This window comes from Anabrus simplex, chromosome 1 (assembly GCF_040414725.1).
Source record: "Anabrus simplex isolate iqAnaSimp1 chromosome 1, ASM4041472v1, whole genome shotgun sequence".
In the NCBI taxonomy this organism is placed as follows: Eukaryota; Metazoa; Arthropoda; class Insecta; order Orthoptera; family Tettigoniidae; genus Anabrus; species Anabrus simplex.
This window is the reverse complement of record NC_090265.1, coordinates 1,060,700,510-1,060,717,601: the sequence shown is the minus strand read 5'-3', so window position 1 is coordinate 1,060,717,601 and position 17,092 is coordinate 1,060,700,510. Positions and strand designations below refer to the sequence as shown.

At 38.6% G+C, this 17,092-nt stretch overlaps 1 protein-coding gene across 2 annotated transcripts in view; it reads right to left on the bottom strand.

The window, feature by feature from the left end:
- Pif1 (Pif1 DNA helicase) overlaps positions 1 to 17,092 on the bottom strand; it is a 144,966-nt gene that overhangs the window by 19,374 nt on the left and 108,500 nt on the right. Inside the window, exon 10 of one of the 2 annotated variants that reach the window (XM_068228350.1) lies at positions 2,463 to 3,124. The exons of the other annotated variant lie outside the window; for it this stretch is intronic. Within the exon in view, the coding sequence (XP_068084451.1) occupies positions 2,900 to 3,124 (225 nt within the window). The 3' untranslated portion in view covers positions 2,463 to 2,899. Of the gene's footprint in view, positions 1 to 2,462; positions 3,125 to 17,092 lie in introns of those variants that run through there. 2 annotated transcript variants of the gene reach the window in all.

Genomic DNA, 17,092 nt, shown 5'->3' with positions numbered 1-17,092 from the left:
GTCCGGACGATCCACAAGAAGCATGCCAATTATAACATTCGCAACATACCTACCACAAACATCCATAGTTTCATCAACGGATACCCAGATGCTATTGTTGCCTACACTAATTCTAATTTTTCGAAGTGCGTCTTCATAAAACAGGAGGGCAAATAACTTTTTCGCGATGTTGCCTAGTCCAGTATTGACTGTGTTGTGTATTTAGTTAAGAATTTTTGGAAGTGTTTGTTGTTTACTTTGTTAAGCGGAATATTGGTAGATACCAACATTTCGCACAGGTCTTTTGAGAAATCGGAAAGTTTGGTTGACGAAGATTTCGCTGTATCAAACAAAAGAGCCTGCCTGCTCTATTCAGAAGACTTTTGATTTGCGCAGCTTTTATGCTTAGCCGTAGCGCAGTGCTGTTGTACATTACATCGCTTTATCGCTGCTACCTTTACTTCTCACACTTTACAAAAAAGAATTGTTCCATCAGTACTGAACTTCTCTTCACGTAACTCTTTCACATACTTTCTTAACTTTACAGCAGCACTACACTTCACTTTCGGCATGATGGGGGTCACTGCAGTGTGACCAATCTGTTGAAATCTGTTGGTAGTGAAAGAGCAAGGCAGCTTTAACTCGACCCTGCAAGGAAGAACTGGGCGAGATATAACATGGCATTTCCTTGTCTGCTAATTGCTTCTGAGCTACATATATCTACTGGAGTGACATCCTATTTAAAGGTGGAAACATACTATCATCATGTTCTGTGACCTCACGTGTACAGTGTCGCAATCTAACTTGTCCAGAAAGATGTGCTAAAAGACGTCCGTAGAGGAGCGTCTTCTTGGAATCAGGTCTTACCTGCTACCTGCCTGTTCCAGGAAAAGAAAGAAAAATATATCTACTACACTATTCGGAAATCCAGTGTTTGAAACTCTACACAGATAACACATACCTTGTTAACAACGCCTCAATTTAAACAAAAATGCTGAAATGATAACCAAATATGACCTTATATCAGTAAAATTAGCAAAATATGACCAAAACAATAAAAATGGCCAAGATATGCATTTATAGGCAACATCAAATTGCTTTAAACATGGTCAGGGACCCGTCATTCAAACTTATTTTTCAGATTTCGGGTAAAAAGAGCTCAGGAAAAAAATATGACTTTTCCTTAACATCCGAACCTTAGTTATCGGACAAGTTTATTTACGCATTTATTACAAAATATGTCCTCTTTCATTTCGAATTTTCGTTACGGGACAGCAGTCGACGGGTATTACTAATCGACTCTGACATCGCCTTCGAATGTCGACAAGAGAACTCGCTGGTGGAAATAGCGAGGAAATGATACCAAAGGTAATCTATCGCATGCAACATAATCGCTGGGGTGCATAAATACCAGTAACGGAAAAAATCGCACGCGCTTAATCACTTGTAGTAACGGATGCGTCAGTGATAGGGCTCTTGCTGTAACCAAAGGTTAATACACAGTCTAATATAGGAATTTTGAAGGGAAAGCAAAACACTGTCGTTATAACAGAGTTCTCGTTATATGCTGTACTCGCTATAGCGGACTTCTACTGTATTCTGGGATATGAGGAGGCACTTATCTTTGTTGCAGTACGAATGAATACGGGACTTTCAAACCTGAGACATTAGAATGCACAGAGGTAAATAAGCCTTTGTGTCATCTTCATTAGAGTCAAAACATCTAATATTTACCTATCTTTATCTACTTGGGGTAGACAACTGTTTCCTAATGTAATAATTTGTTTGTTGAGCAGTAACTGAAAATATATGATCTAAAAACACTGGAAGGTCTAATAGAGGATGATCCTGATACTCCTGATTTCAGACACTTCAGAGTTTCCAGCAAATGGACTGTTTACTCCTGCTACTCATATCCAATAAACCTCATCCTTTCTCAAAGATTTGTGTCGTGACTGTGGTAAATCACTCATATGCGATCTCACTATCAATTTCAGATGACAAGCTGTCAACATCACTTCATCATCATCCACCACCACCACCACCACCACCACCACCACCACCACCACTTGCACTTACTTCTGATGCACTACCTAAAACCTTTCACACAGACTCTCAATGGGGGTCATATGCACTACTCCAAGCCATCGTAAATAGCCGGCCCCGTGGTGTAGGGGTAGCGTGCCTGCCTCTTACCCGGAGGCCCCGGGTTCGATTCCCGGCCAGGTCTGGGATTTTTACCTGGACCTGAGGGCTGGTTCGAGGTCCACTCAGCCTATGTGATTAGAATTGAGGAATTATCTGACGGTGAGATAGCGGCCTCAGTCTCGAAAACCAAGAATAACGGCCGAGGGGATTCGTCGTGCTGACCATACGACACCTAGTAATCTGCATGCCTTCGGTCTGAGCTACGGTCACTTGGTAGGCCACGGCCCTTCAAGGGCTGAAGTGACAAGGGGTTTAGTTTTTTTTTTTTAAGCCATCGTAAATTGAAAGGCATGCACATATTGCTGCTAAATCTGAGACTTAGAGCAAGCAAAAGATATCGGTAAGTTCAATAACAAATACGAGGGCAGGAAAACCACATTCCTAAGTTATTCACAGAACAAACATTGGATGTATAAGCAGGCTAAGCTACTTCGCACATCTGCTCCTTCTATGCATTTCAAGGTTCTAATATCTGTAGCAAGATCTGTAGCGGAAATATGTCAGATGCTGGATAAATACTAGACAAACCTTATATGCAAATATCTTCACATTTATAAATACCTAATGATATCCAATAAAAAAATCAGTCATATTGTAAAAATAAGTACAAAAAATTTTTCAACCTGCATAGCAGTTAAATTTACATCCAAATGTGATTATTTTACTACAATATATTAGTTACAAATAGAATAATAACTATATTTAATGAGGGTCATGATTTCTTTGGCTTTCCCAAAGGCACTACTTGCATCATATGAAGTTTTCTTCTGAATCTTCTATAGAAATTCAACACATCTGGATTAGCCCAGACTTGTTTAGGATCGAAGTCTAGCACTCTCAGGGAGTCCAAACTTTTGGCGCGAGAGAGTGCCACATAAGCCTGACCAGCTTCAAATACTCTTGAAAGAGACATCTCTACACAATCTAACGTAAGACCCTGCAAGAAGAATACTCTAATTAAATTTATCACAAAAAAACACAACCAAAGAGTCTTAATTTTTGTTGCAGAATGTTCTCCAACATTTTCAAACAAACAATAATTTTTATTTTATTCAACGCACCAATATTATTGCTCAAACTACACAAGTAAACCACTACATGAACAACAAAATTCTAAATGCTGTGAAATGCTAATATAAAAATATGCAATACAACAGAAATTACAAAATCAAAGATGATAGCAGTGGGCAATATTGGGAGAAAAGATTGAAGAACATGTTACTTGGAGTTGGTAGGTAAATTTATCTGAGGAGGAGGAGGATATTTTAAAAAATATGTGCACTTTCCTCTGAATAGCAGGAGGAGGATCTATAAAAAGCAACTTTTTAACATAGAACACCAATCCAGCATTTTAGGAATCTCTATTAAAAGGATCTCTTTAATGTAGTGCAATGAAAATCCTGAACATTACCTTATTTCTCATATGGTATGTACATATCATTTTTAATATTATTGACACTACACTGTGTCTTCCCTTACTTACACTTTTTACAGAAAATATTTTATTCAACCAGCCTTAAAATTCTATTGATTGTATGTACAGTTGTTTAAGACCATTGTGTCGTTACATTGTTTATTTTTTAAAATACACTTGTATGATTTGCTTCATGGCTGACGATGGCCTACGATTTAGGTCAAAACTAGTCCCTGAATGTTTAATAGAAATGTATATCATTTGTAATTTGTATTGAAAAGGTGGACCTTATATATAATATATTTATCTACTATTGAAATCCACAGTTCAATACAGACCAAGAATTGTTGTTTGAGCCATCAGTCCATAGACTGGTTTGATGCAGCTCTCCATGCCACCCTATATTGTGCTAACCTTTTCATTTCTACGTAACTATTGCATCCTACATCTGCTCTAATCTGCTTGTCATATTCATACCTTGGTCTACCCCTACCGTTCTTACCACCTACACTTCCTTCAAAAACCAACTGAACAAGTCCTGGGTGTCTAAAGATGTGCCCTATCATTCTATCTCTTCTTCTCGTCAAATTTAGCCAAATCGATCTCCTCTCACCAATTCGATTCAGTATTTCTTCATTCGTGATTTGATCTATCCATCTCACCTTCAGCATTCTTCAGTAACACCACATTTCAAAAGCTTCTATTCTCTTTCTTTCTGAGCTAGTTATCGTCCATGTTTCACTTCCATACAATGCCACACTCCACATGAAAGTCTTCAAAAACATCTTTCTAATTCCGATATCAATGTTTGAAGTGAGAAAATTTCTTTTCTTAAGAAAGCTCTTCCTTGCTTGTGCTAGTCTGCATTTTATGTCCTCCTTACTTCTGCCATCGTTAGTTATTTTACTACCCAAGTAACAATATTCATCTACTTCCTTTAAGGCTTCATTTCCTAATCTAATATTTCCTACATCACCTGCCTTCGTTCAACTGCACTCCATTACTTTTGTTTTGGACTTATTTATTTTCATCTTGTACTCCTTACCCAAGACTTCATCCATACCATTCAGCAACTTCGAGATCTTCTGCAGTCTCAGATAAAATAACAATATCATCGGCAAATCTTAAGGTTTTGATTTCCTCTCCTTGGACTGTGATTCCCTTTCCAAATTTTTCTTTGATTTTCTTTACTGCCTGTTCTATGTAAACACTGAAAAGGAGAGGGGAAAAACTGCAGCCTTGCCTCACTCCTTTCTGGATTGCTGCTTCTTTTTCAAAGCCCACGATTCTTATCACTGCAGGCTGATTTTTAGACAGATTGTAGATAATTCTTCGTTCTCGGTATCTGATCCCTATCATCTTCAGAATCATAAATAGCTTGGTTCAAATTAACATTATCGAATGCCTTTTCTAGATCTACGAATGCCATGTACGTGGGTTTGTCCTTCTTGATTCGATCCTCTAAGATCAACATAAAATCACTTTTATGTTGTAGTATCTATCAATACGGACATGAAGCTAATAGACCTCGAAGATCAGACGTAAAGTCAGGATTGCTTCACGTGTTCCTACATTTCTTCTGAAGCCAAACTGATCTTCTCCCAACTCAGCTTCAACTTGTTTTTCCATTCCTCTGTAAATAATGTGTGTTAAAATTTTGCAGGCATGAGATACTAAACTAATGGTGCGGTAGTTTTTACACCTGTCAGCACCGGCTATCTTGGGAATAGGTATAACAACATTCTGTCGAAAATCAGATGGGACTTCTCCTGTCTCATACATCTTGCACACTAAATGAAATAACCTTGCCATGCTGGTTTCTCCTAAGGCAGTCAGTAATTCAGAGGGAATGTCATCAATTCTAGGTGCCTTGTTCCTATTTAGGTCACTCTGTCAAACTCTGTCAAACTCTGACCTCAAAATTGGGTCTCCCATTTCATCAGCATCAACAGCCTCTTCATGTTCCAGAACCAAATTATCTACATCTTTACCTTGATACAACTGTTGGATATGCTCCTGCCACTTTCTGCTTTGTCTTCTTTCCCTAGAAGTGGCTTTCCATCTGAGCTCTTAATATTCATACACCTAGATTTCCTTTCTCCAAAGGTTTCCTTGATTTTCCTGTATGCAGCATCTACCTTTCCCAGGACCATACAGCCTTCGACATCCTTGCACTTCTCCCACAGCTATTCTTCCTTAGCTACCTTGTACTTTCTATCCACTTGATTCTTTAATCGCCTGTATTCTTTTCTGCCCTCTTCATTTCTAGCATTCTTGTATTTTTGTTGTTCATCAATCAGGTCTAGTATCTCTTGAGTTATCCACTGATTCTTAGTTGATCTTTTCTTCCTTCCTAACATTTCTTCAGCAGCCCTACTGACTTCATTTTTCATGACTCTCCACTCTTCCTCTATAGTGTTTCCTTCAGCCTTTTCATTTAGTCCTTTTGCAACATGTTCCTTGAAACAATCCCTCACACTCTTTTCTTTCAACTTGTCTAGATCCCATCTTTTTGCATTCTTTCCTTTCTTCAATTTCTTCAACTTCAGATGGCATTTCATGACCAACAAGTTGTCGTCAGAGTCCACGTCTGCTCCTGGGAAAGTTTTGCAATCCAACACCTGGTTTCTGAATCTCTGCCTAATCATAATGAAGTCTATTTGATACCTTTCAGTGTCTCCAGGTCTCGTCCACGTATACAGCAGTCGTTTGTGGTGTTTGAACGAAGTATTGGCAAGAACTAAATTATGATCAGTGCAGAATTCAACCAGCCGACTTCCTCTTTCGTTCCTTTGTCTCAATCCAAATTCTCCTACTGTATTACCTTCTCTTCCTTGGCCTACCACTGCATTCCAGTCTCCCATCACAATTAGATTTTCGTCACCTTTTACATATTGTATTAAATCTTCTATCTCCTCATATATTCTTTCGATTTCTTCATCATCCACTGAACTAGTAGGCATATAGACCTGCATTATTGTGGTAGGCATTGGTTTGGTGTCTATCTTGACGACAATAATTTTTTAACTATGCTGGTCGTGGTAGCTTACCCGCTGCCCTATTTTCTTATTCATTATTAAACCAACTCCTGCATTTCCCCTGTTTGATTTCGTGTTGATAATTCGGTAGTCACCTGACCAAAAATCCTGCTCTTCCTGCCAACGTACTTCACTTACACCAACTACATCTAACTTTAGTCTATCCATCTCCCTTTTCAGATTCTCTAACCTACCACAACGATTCAAACTTCTAACATTCCACGCTCCGACTCGCAGAATGTCAGTATCCTTCTTCCTGATGATCGCCCCCTCTCGTGTAGTCCCCACCCGGAGATCCGAATGGGGGACTAGTTTACCTCCGGAATATTTTACCCGGGAGGAAGCCATCATCAGTACATCATTCATACAGAGAGAGCTGCATGTCCTCGGGAGGTAGTTACGGCTGTAGTTTCCCGTTGCTTTCAGCCGTGTAGCAGTATCAACACAGCTAAGCCATGTTGAGTATTATTACAAGGCCGTATCAGTCAATCATCTAGACTGCCGCCCTTGCAACTACCGAAAGGCTGCTACCCCCCTTTCGATGAACCATTCATTAGTCTGGTCTCTCAACAGATACCCATCTGATATGGTTGCACCTGCGGCTCGGCTATCTGCATCACTGGGACACCCAAGCCTCCCCACCGCGGCAAGGTCACATGGTTCGCAGAGGTGGGACCAACAATTATGAAATTCTTATCTTTTGATTTATAGCTTATAACTTTAACTGTTTGTTCAGGTAATGGAATACTTCAGTGTTACGTATTTTATCAACCCATGATATTCTGAGCAAGTGTCTGTAGCACCACATCTCAAAGGATAAAAGTTTTTTAAGGTGGTGTTCTCTGTTAGAGTCAAAGTCTCATACCATAAAGTAAGACAGATAATACATAAAACCAAAGTAAACTGAAACAGAGATTAATAATGAAGAGTCCCTGTTACAGAGGAATATACGTATTCTCTTAAATGTGGTCTATCCATCCCTCCTCATTATAGAACTTTCAGCGTTCAGTCTGCAAGCCTCTGTGACTTTATTGAACACAGCCACAGTCCTCTATTTGTAAAAATACTATTTCCAACGAAAGAATAAAGCAGATTTAAACAAAAATTTTGTATCACTCCACGAGATACACATGTTCTTTTCGTCAATATGAGCATAAAGAAAATTGACGGATGTAGACATGTGAACATATTTGAGATACGGTAACAAAAATACATCATCACTGCTATAAAATATATTTGCCATGAAAATTAATAAGTATGCCTACTTAAACCAAACCCCATGGCACTACAGCCCTTGAAGGGCCTTGGCCTATCAAGCGAGCGCTGCTCAGCCCAAAGGCCTGCAGATTACGAGGTGTCATGTGGTCAGCACGACGAATCCTCTCGGCCGTTATTCTAGGCTTTCTAGACCAAGTATGCCTACTTATGTGACATTTTATTATTTCATTAATCCGAACTGGCAAGAGGCTCGATTCCCTGTAGATCGGACGATTCGCTGTCACTCCCATCATTAGAATCCTGTCCTAAATTGATAACCATTTTATAAACTACAGTATCTATGGCACTTTCCAGGTCCAACATCGTTTTCTCTTTGCGCACCACATGCTGGATATAGGAACGCCATTGATCAGCTGTCACTTCACGAGATGCTGTGTCAGGATGTTTACGCACGTCACGAAGTTTGAAAGTGGTGTTAAGGTCGGCAACATGCTTGATCTGGCTCCACATCATCTCTATTGGGTTTAATTCACAGTGATACAGAGGCAATCTGAGTACAGTGTGGTCTGGTTGTTCGGCTAATTCATCCATTACATGTTTCTTGAACTGAGACCTGTGAGTCATCACCAATTCCAGGAATTTGATTTTAACAAGTCTGTCATCGCATGTCACATTTTTACCTCTCAGCCATGATATTACTCTAACTTTCTTCCAGGATTTGTTTGAGATACGTTCTAACTTCACACTGTGATAACGAGCTAATGCTACCAGGAATCAGTTTTGGTAATATTCTTTCAAACTCTGATTTAACTAAGTCACCAGTCATTTCATCGTAATAGTCTCCGCTTTTTAGACTCGAACACAAGATCACCACCCTCCATAAAAAGAGTCATCACTTAAAATGTGTAATACTATCAGTCGCTTACCCCTCTCTGTTGGATGTTTCAGCCCCGTGCTTAAACCTGAAAGAAATGCCTGTTTCTTCGACTTTACGATACTGTCTCGCCATGCCTTTGATGCTGTATGCCCTTCGTTAATCCATGTCTCGTCCAAATAATATAATTCCTACCCCTGTTGTCGAATTTCTCTTAACTTGCAGAGATAATGCCTATGCCACAATATAATATCATCTCTATCCACTACAACGCTATTTTGATTTCTACTGATTAACTCAAAACCTATTTTTTTCAATAGGATGTGAAGGAACGATATTTTTAGATCTGAGAGTTTGGAATCAGAATTTACAGCAATCAACCAACCACTACTGATCTGCATTTAAGGCAGTTGCCCAGGTGGCAGATTCCCTATCTGTTGCTTTCCTAGCCTTTTCTTAAACGATTGCAAAGAAATTGGAAATTTAGAGAACATCTCCTTTGGTAAGTTATTCCAATCCCTAAATCCCCTTCCTATAAACGAATATTTGCCCCAATTTGTCCTGTTGAATTCCAGCTTTATCTTCATATTGTGATTTTTCCTACTTTTAAAGACACCACTCAAACTTATTCATCTACTGCTGTCATTCCACGCCATTTCTCCACCGACAGCTCGGAACATACCACTTAATAAATATCATTATGGTTCCATATTGAAGATTACTATACTTGTAGGATACTAATTAATTTGTTATTTAACCACCTATTCAATACATTACAGTCTTATACAATTAGGATTTTATCCTTATTACCTTAGGAAATGTGAGACATGTTTCGCCTTTCATGGAAGGCATCATCAGTCATTCATCATCATCATCATCATCATCATCATCATCATCATCATCTGCAGTTTCCAGCTGTTGGCTGGGTCTGCTTTCATCAGTCATTGTACCTCCTAAAGGTTAAATCAGGCACCTGATTTATAATTAAATATACTTATTAAGATTTAATATTAACATACTTAAAATAGGAGTAGTCTAAAGGTAAACTGAATAACAATTTTTGGTATTATTGTGAATAACAACAATATCAGCCATTGGTTGTTGATTAATAGTTGTGAAAAGGTACATAGTACAGTGGTTAGTAGCAGTGGTCAGTTTTCAATTTTTTATATTACAATTTTTTGGAACGTTAGGAACAACATTCCAGCAATATGAGAATGTTAATTGAGACCTAATTCAGAAGTAAAGTCGCAAAAATTGAAAAACTATCTGGTTGAAGTCTTAGGTTTGAGATTTTTGGCTTGCATCAAGTAATTGATGATTTAACATTTGGCGTAAACGGACAACTTGATTGGAGTATCTTAACTTGTTTACAAACTTAAAACAGGAGCGGTCGAAAAGGAAGATTGAATAAACAATTTTTGGTAGTATTGTGAATAACAACAATAACAGCTATTAGCTGTTGATAAATAGTTATGTCAAGGGTACATAGTACAGGACTTAGTAGCAGTGGTCTATTTTGAGTTTTTAAATGATACATTTTTCAGAATGTTAGGAAATACATTCCAGCAATATGAGAATGGTTAATTTAGACCTTATTCGGAGATGCAAGTGATAAAAATCATTGTTAATTCGTACTGAAGATACTGAATGTAGGATGCTAAAGGGTTTATTGTGTCACCTATTCGATACATATACATTTTTAAACATTTAGGAATTTATTATTAATTCCATTTGAGACATGTTTCGCCCTTCATTGAGGGCATCATCAGTCAAATTACCTCCTCAAGGCAAAAGTCAGGTACCTGATTAGTAATTCAATTCTAAACATTAAGATACATTACAATGGAAAAATTAAGCAATCAAGAAAAACTTGGTCACTGGTGATACAGTTAGACAATATAAGTTTATAGACATAGTAGTCGGCACCAATGCGTAAATCACTGGGTATATTAGCAGAGTCCAGCAGTGGTCCAACAGTGATGCACTCATTAGAAAATCATAGGAAATTTTAAGTTTATATGAACATTTACATTAAAACAGTCAGGGGATAAAGGGTATATAGTATCTGGCGTCAATGTTCGTAAACATTAATTACCGCCGTTGGTTAAATGATTACAGGTTGACAGGGTAACTATACAGAAAATTTACAATATCTAATTGAGCAGTTGAGAAATTACAGCTTATATACATATTTACAAGGGAGCAGCTTGGTGAGAAAGGATATAAAGATGTCTAGCATCAAGTGCGTCCCGTTGTTTTAGTCGTTGGATGATGATTGCAGCATTAACAAATCAGTAATATGCAGAGCGGTCCAACCTTACTTTATAATTACAGGGGGCAGGGAAAAATATTCCATAGTTTTATTTTTAGAATGTCAAATGAGGTTTTATAGGCGTAGTCAAACTGAAAGTTGTCTGGTTGAAGTCCCGGGTTCAGTACAGTGAATTTGGTCGGCGTGGACGGAGACTCATTGGGTGTCACTGAGTACACGGTGCATTTGAATGGCAACAATGATGGCAGTTACTTGTTGATAATTGTATATGTTTGGAATATGTTGCGGATTGGAATCTTTCGTTTTAGTTTAGTCAACTTCAGTAGCTTTGAATATTATGTAAAAACATCAGTGTGAGATGGTAGTGGATTTTAAATTGATAATATTCCGTAAATGAAAATGTGAAGGACCCCGGGACGAAGTTATTGTTTCTTTCTAGACCAACACTTCAATAAAGACAAAAACCTCAACGAAATAATAGATATTAAAAAAAAACCCTTTATGACCAAATCCCCACTTTACTACAAAAAATTAATTTTCAAGACAACAACTTTTCTAAACTCTTTAATACCACATCAACTAACTCACCCAGCATGTTGACAGTCGCCCCCCCGCCCCTCCGACACTACCTCCCCCATTCCCACCAATTACCCCACACGCAATGACAGCAAGCCCATACCTCCTCCCACCCAAACACTTTCCCTCCACTACGACCCCATCGATACAATACGAGAAATAAAAACCACTTGACCATCAAAAACAAAACAACACCCAACACAAGCAAATAACATTTCAACCGCATTAGTAACATGACATCAACACTTTCCACGTAATTTTCGAGTCCACACATCCCCCCCCCCCCTCTTTTTTTAACCAACACTCCCAACACATTACAAGCTCACCCCTCCACTCTACCTCCCGCCATTCCGTCAGCTCTCCTCTGCGCATGAATTCCGCCCAGGCTCCTCCCTCCCAAAGGTCCCCCACCCCCCTCCACCAAACGCCAAACACATGTGCATATTACTGACTGAGCCTCCTACATAGTCAACCAACACTCGCCAACAAATAGCTTCTCAGTGACACATCAGGTATGTAACACAACAATTACTCTTCATTACTTACCATGATCTTTTCTATACACACCAATTAATAATATTAATATCTTAATTACAGATAACTTCCACTTCATACAGCACAACTTTGAAAAACACGTTAGATTGCAGCGCACACCGGCACGAACATGACGCGCCACTACGGCTCCTCTCCACAGACAGAAAAAGAAGATGCCTCGTCCCAGCTACGAAGCTCCGACTCTGTAGTAATACATTCTAATCTCTCCACTGCGGTTTATACCATATGCAACTTCAATCTATTTCACCAGGCCAACAGCACAAAACAATAACTTCGTCCCGAGGTCCTTCACGTTTTCATTTACGGAATATTATCAATTTAAAGTCCACTACCATCTCACACTGATGTTTTTACATAATATTCAAAGCTACTGAAGTTGACTAAACTAAAACGAAAGATTCCAATCCGCAACATATTCCAAACATATACAATTATCAACAAATAACTGCCGTCATTGTTGCCATTCAAATGCACCGTGTACTCAGTGACACCCAATGAGTCTCCGTCCACGCCGACCAAATTCATCGTACTGAACCCGGGACTTCAACCAGACAACTTTCAGTTTGACTACGCCTATAGAACCTCATTTGACATTCTAAAAATAAAACTATGGAATATTTTCTCCTGCCCCCTGTGATTATAAACTAAGGTTGGACCGCTCTGCATATTACTGATGTGTTAATGCTGCAATCGTCATCCAACGACTAAAACAACGGGATGCACTTGATGCTAGACATCTTTATATCCTTTCTCACCAAGCTGCTCCCTTGTAAATATGTATATAAGCTGTAATTTCTCAACTGCTCAATTAGATATTGTAAATTTTCTGTATAGTTACCCTGTCAACCTGTAATCATTCAACCAACGGCAGTAATTAATATTTACGAACATTGATGCCAGATACTATATACCCTCTATCCCCTGACTGTTTTAATGTAAATGTTCATATAAACTTAAAATTTCCTATGATTTTCTAATGAGTGTGTCACTGTTGGACCACTGCTGGACTCTGCTAATATACCCAGTGATTTTACGCATTGGTGCCGACTACTATGTCTATAAACTTATATTGTTTAACTGTATCACCAGTGAGCAAGTTTTTCTTGGTTGCTTAATTTTCCCATTGTAATGTATCTTAATGTTTAGAATTGAATTACTAATCAGGTACCTGATTTTTGCCTTGAGGAGGTAATTTGACTGATGATGCCCTCAATGAAGGGCGAAACATGTCTCAAATGGAATTAATAATAAATTCCTAAATGTTTAAAAATGTATATGTATCGAATAGGTGACACAATAAACCCTTTAGCACCCTTCTTATTCGGAGATGTCGTAAAATTGAAAAAAAGAAAACAACGTGTTGAAGTCTTTGGCTCGTGATATTTGCCTTGTAAAAGCGATTGATGATTTGACATTTGGCATAGTCCATAGCGAAGAGATCAAATGTTAAAGTAAAATAACAACTTGATTGGAGTATCTTGACTTAAAATAAGCCTTCATTAATCTTGTTAGTGAAGTGAAGTTGTAAGTAGCACAACATGATGGTGTTGGTGCATGCTGGATGCTAGCATGTTGGTTAAAAGGGGCATCTAATTTGTGATGGATTCTTTCTGTGCACTGTACACACTCGAAACAGACACACTGGAGAACTCAGATGTTAATTTCATGATATTGTCGATTGAAATGTCGGGAAGTGTTTCCTTAAACTTATTAAATATGATTAAGACAATAGTCTTCTCTCCACTTTTCAGAGGTTTCCCTCGCTTACGCTTTACACCACCAGCCACTGACGCGCGACTGAAACAAAGTGACTTATGGTCGTGCAATCGTGCGTGACTTCCATGTATTTTACCTTGTTTAATTTTGATTTTATGATATGGTTTTAACGATTCTAAATTGCATTTAATGTCCAAACGTTTTTCTTTTATAATTGTTTCATTAAAGCCCCAGTCGCCTCTACAGTGTTTTGGTTCTAAGGTGTTCGTGTTTATTTCATTACGAGGTAAATTAGCGAGATTCTTAATGGGTAGATGAAAACTATGGGTAGGCCTATATACTTTCATTTTGAGAGATAGGATCATTATTCAGACTGTTGTTCATTGATACCCTAATTTTTTTTATTTAAAAGCTTTTTTCTTTTTTTTCCAATTGGCTTTACATCACACTGACACAAATAGGTCTTATGGAAACGATGGGACAGGAAAGGGCTAGGAGTGGAGAGGAAGCAGCCGTGGCCTTAATTAAAGCATAGTCCCAGCATTTGCCAGGTATGAAAGTGGGAAACTATGGACAACCGTCTTAAGGGTTGCCGACAATGGGGGTTCAATTCCACTATCTACTGTATGCAAGCTCCCAGCTGCGCGTCCCTAACTGCACGGCCAACTCGCCCAGTATTTTTAAATTTAAAGTGTTGTGTGTTTTGGACAAAGCATTAAAAAAAGTTTGATTTATATGGCGTTGAAACGAGTCCCATTCTAATGGGGCCAGAATAAGTGCAGTGATCGGATGTGTTTCATATAATTTGGCATTCAAAATAGATATCTTTCTGTAAAGAAATTTTATTTCACTTTTGATTCCTAATTAGTTAATTCTAGATTGTGTCTTCCATGCCCAACTTGTATTCTTGAGTTTCTTGTGATTGGAATCTAAACATTTTGGAGGTAAATTATCTGTTAAACATTGTTTTAAAATTAAAATATCTTACCTAACCAATTTTTGCAATTTTAAGATTGAGATAATGGTTTACATTCTTATTTGCTTGGTTGGCAGTATTCAGGTTGGTACTGATTTTACAATTTATGACAATGATTCAGGTTGGTACTGATTTGCCAATTTATGACAATGATTCTTTATAATGGTCCACCTATTCAATACAAATTCTGCTCATTAACAGTTTATTAGCTGAAGATGACCTAACAAAGGTTGAAATGTGTACTAATTTTTAATATGACTATATCATTTCGATTTAAGTGGACAGTCTTATTTTGCATTGAATAGGTGGGCCATTATAAATAAATTCCTATAAAGAATAATTATCATAAATAAAAAATACCAGTAAATCGCCCGATACAAGATGGGTGTATTTTGGATCGAACCGCAATCGAACTCGCCAACTTGAGCTCAGAAGGCTCTACCATCTGAGTTACTCAGCCTGGCTTCCATAGAATAATGCTGAGGGAAGTCCAGAGAAGCTACAAATCATGCTTCTTTATGTTCGGGTACTCGTTGGCTGAATGGTCAGCGTACTGGCCTTCGGTTCAGAGGGTCCCGGGTTCGATTCCCGGCCGGGTCGGGGATTTTAACCTTAATTGGTTAATTCCAATGGCCCGGGGGCTGGGTGTTTGTGCTGTCCCTAACATCCCTGCAACTCACACATCACACATAACACTATCCTCCACCACAATAACACGCAGTTACCTACAAATGGCAGATGCCGCCCACCCTCATCGGAGGGTCTGCCTTACAAGGGCTGCACTCGGCTAGAAATAGCCACACGAAATTATTATTATGTTCGGGTATCAATGAAGAAGCATTTCATCCTGAGCACAATTTGCTATAATCCAGTTCTTGGACAACAAAATTAGTAGTCTTCTGTAATTGATCTTGATGACTTCCTTTGCCAATTATTAGTCATGCCTAAGCAGTTTGGGTTGAACTGCTGGCACCATTATATTATAGCTGGATGCAATATTGCATTTGGCACATTCAGCAGAAAAATTGTGCAGTTCCCTTCACTCCAATCTTGTAATGCGTTTACAGTTGACACGACATTTCCCTCTTGTGCTAGGACACACCGATTACCACCATTACGGCGAAAGGGTATCTGAGGGGAGTCAAGAACAAGCACTCTATTCCGTGCATGCTCTTTGGTTATTGTTAAATACTGCTAGATTTGAGTGGAAAGTTTAAGTTACTTTTTGAATCCTCAACGTATTCTTGACTATGAAGATTATATATATATATTTTTTTTTTTGCTATTTGCTTTACGCCGCACTGACACAGATAGGTCTTATGGCGACGATGGGACAGGAAAGGCCTGGGAATGGGAAGGAATTTGCCATGGCCTTAATTATGGTACAGCCCCAGTTTTTGCCTGGTGTGAAAATGGGAAACCACAGAAAACCATCTTCAGGGCTGCCGACAGTGGAATTCGAACCTACTATCTCCCGGATGCGAGCTCATAGCTGCGCGCCCCTAACCGCATGGCCAACTCGCCCGGTAACTATGAAGATATTACTTAATAGAGTGAAATAAGACCACCTATTCAATACAAGCCTATTAAGTATACAACTGTCAATATGAATCAACATGAAATTTATATAATTTGACCGAGCTCGATAGCTTCAGTCGCTTAAGTGCGGCCAGTATCCAGTATTCGGGAGATAGTAGGTTCGAACTCCACTGTCGGCAGCCCTGAAAATGGTTTTCCGTGGTTTCCCATTTTCACACCAGGCAAATGCTGGGCTTGTACCTTAATTAAAGCCACGGCCGTTTCCTTCCAACTCCTAGCCCTTCCCTGTCCCATCGTCGCCATAAGACCTATCTGTGTCGGTGCGATGTAAAGCATCTAGCAATAGATAATTTGATATGTTGTACAAACAAAAATGCATATATTAATGGCTGACACTTTAATGATGGAATAAACCAGGAGCTTAAGAGATTCTTAGGAAACTAGAGATTTGCCATGTATGGGATTCTCTATAAAGCGTCGGAAATTTACCATACAAATCTCTTGCACCTAAGCCAACCTTCAATGTCAATGAACTGTGCTGGCAACATTGGGTGTCCAAACAACAGCCATCATAGCCAGCTCAAGGCACATACATTTATTTATTTATTGATTTATTTATTTTAATTTTTAGCCAATATAGGACTACTTAGGTTTATGGAGTTGTAAATCAGAGCTTGCTCCACTTAAGATTGATAACCTTTGACAGTCAGATATGGAAAAGTTT